General features: G+C 27.3%; 1 protein-coding gene across 1 annotated transcript; it reads right to left on the bottom strand.

Annotated features, from left to right (window-relative positions):
- Positions 1-3,340: 3,340 nt before the first annotated feature.
- LOC128954929 (uncharacterized) lies at positions 3,341-9,611 on the bottom strand. Its single transcript, XM_054300549.1, has 5 exons — positions 9,036-9,611; positions 7,534-8,260; positions 4,743-7,142; positions 3,832-4,068; positions 3,341-3,765 (listed from the first exon to the last, which is right to left on the bottom strand). Exons 1-5 carry the CDS (start codon positions 9,609-9,611, stop codon positions 3,341-3,343), a joined length of 4,365 nt encoding a protein of 1,454 aa, XP_054156524.1.
- Positions 9,612-11,883: the final 2,272 nt, after the last annotated feature.

Raw genomic sequence — 11,883 nt, 5'->3', positions numbered from 1 at the left:
AACAGTAATTATTATTAATTAGTAAATAATAATAATAATAATAATTAATATCAATAAAAAATAATAATAATTAATATCAATAAAAAAATAAATAATAATAATTATTATCAATAAAAAATATAATAATAAAGTTTTATTTAGAATATTAATTATGAATATAAAATATATTAATATTAAATATTATTATAATTAAATAAATAAAAACTTTTATTAAGTTAATTATGTTTACAAATTGTTTCATAAAATTTATTTTAGTTTTTTTATTGTTGTTTTTTTTCTCTCCTTAACTTTGTTTTCAATTTCAAACCCCTAAATGGTTTTTGTTGTTAAAAAAAATACTAAATAGTTTTCATCTCTATTTTACTATATATATATATATATATATATAATGTTGTAACTTATATATAACATAATTTACACAACATTATAAATACTGTATAATATTTTAATTAAATTAATTTCACTTTTTTTCAAATTTATATATATATATATTAAGTTTAAATGTATAATTGTAGTATCCATTTATTTTATTTATTTATTTTTTTGTTAACTAACATTTTTTTTAGTAGAAAATTTTTAAAACCAAACAAACAAACATAATGTATGACTTTTATATATTGTTTATACTATTATCTATATGGCTAATAATTGTACTAGGTGCTACAATAAGTCATTTATATAAAACCAATAGTATTATCTTTAAAAAGTATCGATCAATTGTTTTATGTTTTTCGTTGTTTGAAAATTATTATCAAGTTTTCAACATAAATAATAATAATAATAATAATAAAAAAACAAGTCTATTAAGCGGAATACGTATTGTTACACAATTGCAAACATTAATTTTGCATTTTATATCAATAGTTTTGTTATATAATGATTATAATTATCATAATTTTCATTTACCAATAAGTAATTCATTAGAAATTAGGTAAATATAATATAAATAGATAAATATAATATTAATATTTAAATATAATATTAATATATAAATATAATATTAATATTTAAATATAATATTGATATATAAATATAATATGCATATATAAATAATTTTAATTTTTTAACAAAACAATGTTTTTACAAAATTTTTTATTGTATAACTTTACTACAAAATAATTTTCTAAATTAAAAAAAATATGTAATTAACTAACTAATTAACTATTTTTTTGTTTATTATATATTTAAAAAATAAATAAAAATAAGCTATTTTACACTATCATATCTTCGTACACTAATGTCAACAATGTTAACAATAAACGGTATATCATGTATGGTTTGGTTCACTAACTACCAGATCAAACATCCCGGTTCCGGTTCTGGTGGTCTATTGAAACAATGTCTACTATTTTATTATCAACGATTCAGCCGACTATTGCCAATGTACTATCTGTTTGTTTGCAGTTATATTGTTTATATTAAATATCTAATACCCGATCGGTTTTACGATCAACGACTAGTAGACAACTGTCCCGCTAATGGATTTCAATTGAAATTGTTTAACTATGCCGTCATTGATGAGCCATTTAAACTGGTAGTTATAATTTTTTAAAATTAATAATTAAAAAATAAATATTTTTTTTTTAGTTTTTATTTTTAGATAAATAATTTTTTAATTGATTTTTATATATATACTTTTCTCAATAATTACTCTACAATAACAACAACAAAAAACTACTACAAATTCATATATATATATATATATATATATATATATATAATTTATATTACAAATTATATATATATATATAGTGTCCATCAACTGTATGGTATAATAATGTACTGATTTATTATATTATATTTACACCAATATTTGCTATGTGTTTCAAACGGTAATATATATATATATACAGTATATTATAAATTAACATTTTTAAAAATTTTATGTTTTTTTGTTATTGTTATATTGATTATATATAGACATTATAAACTAGGTATTATGGCAATTGTATTGGCTATTATAGCTAGTATTTGGCAAATAATTATCATATCATTGGATAATCAACATGGATCAGTTAATTTTTTATATGGCCTAAATACTACTAAACTAACATTTCATATGATTAGGTAATTATGATATATTAATATCAATATAATTTATATATAAGTTTAAATAAATTTTGATAATAAATACTAAAATATTATTATTATTATTATTGATATCATTATAGCGACAAACTAAAAATCAATATGCATTTATATTGTATGCCATTAAAATATTGTATACCATATATGACTGGCCTATTGTTAGGCTATCTGTTAGATAGTAAACGTTATTTAATAATCTATAATAGCCGATTAGCTTCTAAATTGATCAAGATCATATTAACAATTGCGATAGTTATGTTGGCAATTGGTTTCAATAAACATCATACACCAGTCAATTGGGATATCTATCTAACATTATTGGATACAATACTGTATGAACTATTGACAACAATTATACTAAGCTATAGTATTATATGTCTAGTAACTGAGGGCACCGGTAGTCTAGTATTCAGATTGCTATCGCATAGCTATTGGAAACCATTGAGATCAACTATACAACTGGTCTATCTATATCATGTTATCATATTTCCGACTGTCCTATCATTGTTACCCGATTTACAACTGTCCCATATATATGCTATACCAATACTGATACTGTATGGACTAATATGTATTATAGCTACCTATACAATATGTATACCATTGACATGTATACTAGAATTACCTGTTAGTAAATTACAGCAATTGATTATGAAAACATACAATTAATAATATATATAATATATATATCAATAATCAATCAATAATATATCAATATATATTTTTTGAATGATTTACTAGCTTAGTTTAATTGAATTTAGTTTTTTTAAATAAAATTTTTATTTTTTATCATATAATTTTTGTTGCTGTTGTTGTAAACTATTATTAGTAATTAATTTTATTATTAGTTTAGTTATTGCAATCTTAATCTTAATATTACTTTCTATTAATAAATTTTTGTTGTTTAAAAATATATTATTATAAAATATTATTTGAATAATAAACGATTTCATACAAATCAATTTTTTGTGATATTAAATGCAATAATAATAATACTGTAATTATTATTATGTAATTAGTTTTGTTTGATAATATTTTTTTTAATAATAATAAATTTTTATATTATAATAAATAAACAGTTTTCTAATATTTAATGATAAATAATACAATATATAATAATTCAAATTCAAAAGTTAATTGATTTATCAATTATTTAAAAAATAAATAAATATTATTTAAATATTTAAAAATAATTCTACATTATTTAGGTATTATATAATAAGTTCATATAATACAGTATATTCAATATATCCTAATAACGTTTAATATGATTGACAACAAACTTCATTGGACTGGTCAGACCCGGTATGGGTAGCATTGATAGCCGGCGCTTGTAGTCATCATCATCAATGTCACCGCCATCACCACTACCATAACCTACCGATCGTTTGGATCCAGTTATCATTTGGACAGCCATACGGCGTAACTCCTGGCCCCGGCGTGTATTGAGCATCGGATGTACTGTCAACAATAGCAGGGCCATAGTAGCCCACCTGAGCAGCAGAAACAATACTACCAGCATATTGGTATTGAAATAGTAATCCGGATCATCCAAATCAAACATATACATAATATAGGAAAACTGTTGGCCTGTTAGGCAACGATCGAAACCATAGAAATGTATAATCAGGGACTCGAAGGTTAGTTTCAATGGATTCAGATTACTTAGAGTCCGGACTGAATAGTGTAGTTCAGTGAACGGTAGGAAAAAATTACAAAATAATATGTATAGTATAAATATACCGACACTGGTAAATACGGCCACCCGTTGATGACCCATAAATGTTAGGCCAACTATATGGCCAACTGATTGGATGGTCAGTCCGCCGAGTAATAAATAGATGACCAGTGCTACGACCATATTGTTGTTGACTGATGAGTATATGTTTACGGCCATTGAGAATACAATTATAATTATGATGGACGGTATGATTTCGACTACTGTATGGGCCCAGTAGTAGGTGCCGGCACTGTACCAACCTATGTGTGTATATGTAAAGTATATATTAATCCCTAATATATATATATTTATACAGTATATTAATAAACAAATATTTCATATAATAATATAATAAATTAGTTATAATTTACTAATTTTCTATAATATATTTATTTACATAAATAATTTTTTTTATATAAATAAATAATTGAATATATTTTAGATATGATGAAAAATCTGTATCAATTTAATTTCAAATAAAATTATGATTTATAATGTTAGATTATAATTTTTTCCTAATACCCGTATATTGTAATTGAATATATAAAACTTCATTATTATTGATATTTAAGTTTAATTAAATAAAACTGTTAAGCCATATAATTATAATAATAAAAAAAAATAGTATTTATAAATATTAGACTATTAAAAGATATTAATAGTGAACTATCTTAATTTATAATTAATAATATTTTATAAAAATTTTTTTTATATATTAAATATTAAACTGTAGAGTAGTCTAATTTAAAAATTATATAACTACTTATTCAATGACATATAAAACATATAAATTAATTTATTACAGTTTTGTTTGTTTTATGTATTAAATAATAAAAAAATTTTTTTTTTTTAAAAGACTATATTAGTTAATAAAAATAAATTAATCACAAATAAAAACAATCAAAAAAAATAAAAAATAAAGTTTTTTAATTACCATTTCGGTGTTCATTGAAAAATATCATCAAATCTGCCGAATAGTTAAATGTCGTCAAAATTATATTGTAAAACATTGCCAATATTGTGACAAAAAACAAGTATTTAGTATTATCGATAACCCGATCCTCATCCCGGAGCTGACGTTCAGTTTTGGCACAAGTATTGTTCAGATCATCCGTTTCCCAATTGACACAACCGTTGGCCAGTGCTATGTCTGGACTGAATACTAAACGCAAAATTAGGGCAACTATTAGATAGACTGTCAGTTCCATCGCTAGAAACATCCAGTGATAGGCAAACAAGTAGTTTAGGTTACGGGCTATGAGAACCCGTAGGTCCGTCCATAGGAAACGTTTACTTTGCAATTGTATACCGTCGCTGGCCACTACCAATTCCCCAGTACTGCGGGCATCAATTTGTTTGCGTTCCGAAGCTCGCGTACGACTGGCCAATCGTTTGACTACCTGATCATCACCCGGTCGGCCGCGACAACAATGGTCGAGCAGTGTCTCAATTGGTAGCTGTTGTGGCTGACAGTCGGCTTCTACTTCGGCCAGCGTTTGCTTCAATTGATCGCCGGGTCGGTCGGCGTAGACTACTTGGCCGCCGGCGGCCATTACATACAACTTGTCGAACAACATCAGTATTTCGTTGCTCGGCTGATGTATGGAAGCAATGGCACAGATCTGATGCCGACGGCTAAGTAGTTGTATACATTGTATGACAGTTTCGGCGGCCGAACTGTCCAGACCGCTGGTTGGTTCGTCAATACACAAGAGATTAGGTTTGACCGACGATACCAATTCCATACCAATAACCAATCGTTTGAGTTCACCGCCACTCAAGCGATCGACCGGTGTGTCCAATGTATTATAGATAGACAGCTCGAGCATCAGCGACAAGACTAGTATTTCGTGTTGCGATCCGTCCCGGATGTCCGGGTTTTTCAATCGGGATGCATAGGTCATGGCCTGACGGGCTGTCAATCCACGTACTATACGTTCGCGTTCGTCCTGAACAATATAACACGGTCTCAGACGCCGACTATTGCTTACGTAGATCGACGACTCAGGGGTCAGGTATTCACTGTACAATCCGTTAATACACTTCAACAACGATGTCTTTCCCGCACCGGACGGTCCCATCAGTGCATTGAGCGATGGAAACTCAAAATAACCGTTTAGTTGGCGAAGAATTGTCTTATCCGTCGACGACGACGACGACCTGAACAACGATTCGCTGACCGTCAGTGTCAGGTCTGTCCACGCAATAGCCATCACTGTTTCTGTCGTCGGCTGATTCTGTCCTTGATATTCGGTAACTGCTGACTGGACATCGCTGTTGTTGTTGGTGGTGTTGTTCCGATCTTCACTGAAATCGCTGGCCATTATTGCTATCTCCGACTTTGCCAGCGATATGATTGACGACATCCGACGTTTTTTGGTTGTCGTCGTCTTTCGGCTACTACTACTGAAGTCCGCGATCTCCATATCCATCACAACCGACACATCCGATAGACTATCGCTGTCCCTGTTATTAATGTTATCCTCATTTTCGGTTAATTTTGATACTTTTTGATCGCTAAAATCGCTGGCCATTGTCGCTATCGACGACTGTACCTGCAATATGATTGACGACATACGGCGTTTCGTTGTCGACTGTCTGCGACTATAGTCGACATCCATGTCAATCACAACAGACTTTTCTGATAAACTATTCGTGTCATTGGTGTCCTCTTCCTTATCGGTTTCTGATATTTTTAGTTTACTATTATTATCTACCGATTGGCTGCTATCGATGTCACCGCTGCCGGATGTCCTACTATTCAGACAACCAATCCGATTGGTCAGATTTGTCTTCGCCAATAGCAATACGAAAGCTGTTAACTTGAATACCACTGCCGTTACAGCCAACCCATAGGCATATTGGACCAGTTGGTCGTCGTCGCCGCCGTCGCTATCACTAACGGCAAATCTGCGCAATACTATCGATCTTAACGGTTTCGGACATCTGTCCAGACCGTAGACGGCCAACAAGTGGCCGTTTAGTTGATATTTCAAATAGACAAAGTCGCTCAGTTGGCGAAACATTGGCGGCAAACGGCCAACAATTATATAGAAATTGCTAAACAAACTAATAGATGAATAGAATAAGATGGAGCCGAGTGTAGCCAACTGGCCATAGTTGACCAGTGCTATACCGATACAATGGGCCAGTCCTTCCGTACAAAGAAAGCCGCCGATCATTATGCCGATATACCATAGGAGACGGTCGGACGGATCAAGCGATTGGCCGCTTAATAGATAGACAAGTGTGGCGTATCCGGTGGCCATTAGTATAGTCATAAAAGTTTCGGTTAATGATTTGCCCCAGAAATAGGCACCCGTACTATACCAGCCTATTATATATATATATATATATATGCACTTAAATATAGATTATGTAAATTTTATCATTAATATATTTTTTTAAATTAAATAAATTTTACTATTTTTTTTGAATACAATATATGTTTTGGACACTCAATATTATATCACATAATATACTGTATCAATAGTATAATAATAATATAATTTAATATAAAGTTTATTAATACTAGTAACTACTTAATATTTTTTTTAAATATATATATTTTTTTCTTATTAACTGTTTAGTTATAAATAGTTATTACTGGCAATAAACTGTTTATCTATATATATATATATATATAGTAAAATATGATTAATTATTATGATATTCTATATTATGTATATAATATGTTAATAACTAAAAATAAAATAAATACTAACTGTTATAATGTTCGCTAATAAATATTTTGATGTCAACCAAATAGACCTGACATGTAGAGGACAGGTGTATAAACTGGAAGACAATGCCGGCAATAAACAATAGATTCGGATTCTGGAAGATAAGCGAATCGTTTTCCAATGCCTCCACACATGTCGTACCATTGGATAGGGCTATCCTAATGGGATCGTAACAGGCGTCAGGTTTGCCAACATTTTCGTTAAACATCGACACCAGTATCAACGGGAATAGAGTATAGATGGCAAACTGTACGGCCAATTGTTGCCATTGGGCCAGAAATATCATATAAGCTGTTCGATGCATAACATGCCAGACATCCCACAATCGGAACCTTTTCGGTCGCAATTCAATACCGTTAGGACTTTCCAGTAAATCGGACTGATTTTGCTGGACAGTACTCAACACCGATAGTCTAGATGTTTCTCTAGTTTTATCTAACAGTTCACCAATATGTTCCTCCTGTGACAGTTCAATTGATGCTAACTTCAACAGTTGTTCGATGGGCACCTGTACCAAATCGCATATAATGTTACACTCATCCAGATAACTGTCTACCTGTTCAGGTGGTCCATCGAAAATACAGTTCCCACCTTTTGCCAATACATAGAGTTTATCAAACGAGTAGACAATTTCGTTGTTGGGCTGATGTATACTAGTAATGATGGCTATCCTATGCAGTCTACCTATACTTTTCAAACACTCCATTACCTGAATTTTTTCAAAAAAAATAAAAATTAATTAATTTACCATTTTTTGGGGGAATTTTAATGTTTTATTTAAAAAAATATGTAAATATAATAACAATTATTATTAGAAGATTATTACGATCTCAAAGATATCAAAATTAGATAACTAAATATAATTTGAGTATTAAATTAAAAAAAATTATTTAAACAATTTAATTTTTACAATTAAATATGATATATGTGTACACAATAATTAAAATGTTATAGTTTAGTTTATTTAAATCAGTATATTTTTGATGTTGTTATAAATATTAAATATCATAATTATAATAACAACTATACAGTTATTTCTAACTAAAATACTAATAATATATTTTTAGTGATATAAAAAATATTAGTCTTTTAAAAATAGTCTTTATATAATAAATAATAATTTATTATTATGCAAACAATATAAAAAAATATTAAAAATTATTATAATGATAATTATCATTGATAAATTTAAATAAAAATTATAAAAATAGTTTTAAAAAATTATATTGATCAAAGTTAAACATGATATATAATCAAATTAAAAAAATAATATTTTTTTCTATTTATAAATATTATAATATGGCTAAATTAATTTTCATTAAATAGGATTACTAGAAAATTATTAATAATCTTTATTAATATTTTTAAAAAAATTAAAAACTTAATTATAAATTGCATATAACAAAAATTACATTTTAAAATTTAATATTTTAATACAATTATTTTTTATAATAGCGATAAAAAATAAATAATAATATACATACGGCACAGGCAGTCACACTGTCGAGACCAGTGGTAGGTTCATCAATACACAAGACATTAGGCTTAACCAATTTGGTCATTTCGACGGCAATGGTCAGCCGTTTTTGTTGACCACCCGAACACTTGGCCACTATTGTATTGGCAATACCATCTATGGTCAGCTCACGGAGCACTTGACGCACATTTTCTTCATGATCTATAGGTTGTCCTCTTTCTAGTCCAGTGTTCTTCAATTTGGACGCATATAACATATTCTGTCGGACAGTCAAACACATAATCAGGTGTTCCCGGGCGTGTTGGCCAACAAAACACGATTTAATTGGCTGGCGGCGACTCAGGTATATCTTGGAGTCGGCCGATAGTCCACCCATTGATAGCCTTCCGTTCAGACATTTCAATAGTGTTGTTTTGCCGGCACCTGAAGGTCCCATTAGGGCTACAATACTACCGAATTCGGCCGAACCGTACAGTTGATTGAGTATTGTTTTTTCCGCTGGACTACTGGTGCACATTTGCCACCGGTTCCTGACTGTGTAGGTCAGGTTTGACCAACAAATAGCCACATCTGATGTCGACATAATTATTATAATTAGTGTTAGCTGTTTAACAATAGTTTCATTAATATATTTAGAAATTATAGTTTAATAAATAAATAATTTAATAATAATTACATAATTTTCATATAAAGCTTATATATACTGATATATAACACACACCCACACAGATACACACACATACACACACACACACACACACACACACTAACATACATACATACACACTATTTTTATTTATTTGATAACCTTCATAATTATTACAATAAAATTTATTTTTTAAAAAAATATATACAATAATTAATTATTTTAATTTATTTTAATTCTTAAAAATTTATATTTAGCATATGTTTTAAAATATATATATATATTTATATATAATTTTTATATTATATAATTTTTTTTGTTTATATGATAATATAAATTAACATAAGTAAGCCATAAATTTTTTATTTTATTTATTTTTTAAATATTTTTGGTACAAATATTTAATTATTACAACATCTATAGCTTTTGTAGTTATTTAGTTTTTATAAGTAAAATTAATTTTTATGCTTAATTTAGTTAGTAATCAATGTTATTTAAATTACTATTTTTTTTTTTAAATAAAATATTAATAAATTTTTAAAAATGCACCTAAAAATTAATATTCATAACATTATACAGTATTAATACACCGGTATATACTGTTTGTAAAAAAAAACTTTAACTATTTTAGATGCAAAACATTTTTATTTTAAGTGCAAATTTTATTTTTTGTATTTTAAGTGCAAAACTTAAAAATTAATTAGATTTTCAAAAATATTAATTTGAATAATTTAATTATATATATTGAAAAACGATAAATATCTAAGTATTAGTTTTTTTTTGTTGATAAATGTAAGTAATTTATTCAAATTAATAATTTTATTTATTTATTGTTTTCATTCATTATATATTATTTTATTTTTTGTTTTGTTTTACAATCTAACAATTTAATTGCAACTAGAAATTATTGATTTTGCAATGCTATAATGTAAAAAAATAATTAAATATTTATTAAATACATTATCATATTTTTAAAAAAAAAATAAACTGTAAAATTAAAATTGCGAAACATTTTTTTTGAATTAATTAATTTATATGTATAACTTGCACTAATATCAACCATCACTAATATAATAAAATTAATATAATTATTTAATAGATATAAATACAAAAAAAATGTTAAAAATTTAAAATAATTAAATGAATTAATTATTAAACCAAAAATTTTAAACAAATGCATTGTATAATATTAATAGATGATATTTAAATTATTGCTAAATAAATAAATAAATAACAAAATAATTTCAATTAGTAATAAAAACAAACAACAAATAAATAGTTTTTTTTAATTACCATTTAGGTGTTCATTGAAAAATATTATTTAACAAAAATCTGCCCAATAGTTAAAATGTAGTCAATAATCACATATTGTGTTTAGACTGTGTGTATATCTATGTATATGTGTTTGTATGTATGTGTGTGTGTGTGTGTGTGAATGTGTGAGTGTGTGAGTGTGTGAGTGTGTGAGTGTGAGTGTGTGTGTGTGTGTGTGTGTGTGTTTGTTTGTTTGTATGTATGTGTGAGTGTGTTGTGTGTGTGTGTGTGTGTGTATGTGTGTGTGTGTGTGTGTGAATGTGTGTTTGTTTGTTTGTATGTGTTGTGTGTGTGTGTGTGTGTGTGTGTGTGTGTGTGTGTGTGTGTGTGTGTGTGTGTGTGTGTGTGTGTGTATTTACGTGTTTGTGTGTGTGTGTGTGTGTGTGTGTGTGTGTGTGTGTGTGTGTGTGTGTGTGTGTGTGTTAGACTGATTGTTAACCTGTATATAACCATATACTGTACAACATATACTTAATACTATAAATATCTCTGCTGTTTATTTTTTTTGTATATAAATTATATATTTATTTTTATTTTTGCAAACAATTGTATAAATAAATAAAATACTTTGAAACTATTTTAAAATACTATTTACAAAAAATAAATGTCTAAAAAAATTAATTAATATGTTTTGCAATAAATTTTTATATATACAGTGTATTGATATGCATGTAATTCAATACATTTGCATCAATAAACATATGGATTAATTGATAGCCATTTATTAAAAACTGGAAAAAGTAATAGATTTTTTTTGAAATATTAATTTAAAATAAAATATTTTTATTTTAAATATATTGAAAAACAACTTAAAAAAAACTAAAGTAAAACATTTTTATTAGTTTTTATTTTTTTTTAATTAAGTAAATTAACTTTGAAACTTTATTTTAACTTA

This window comes from Oppia nitens, unplaced genomic scaffold (genome assembly GCF_028296485.1).
Source record: "Oppia nitens isolate AA-2021 unplaced genomic scaffold, nextdenovo-longstitch-racon4-pilon3 scaffold12_pilon_pilon_pilon, whole genome shotgun sequence".
In the NCBI taxonomy this organism is placed as follows: Eukaryota; Metazoa; Arthropoda; class Arachnida; order Sarcoptiformes; family Oppiidae; genus Oppia; species Oppia nitens.
Note: the sequence above shows the minus strand (reverse complement) of the source record. Positions and strands in the feature narration are given on the sequence as shown.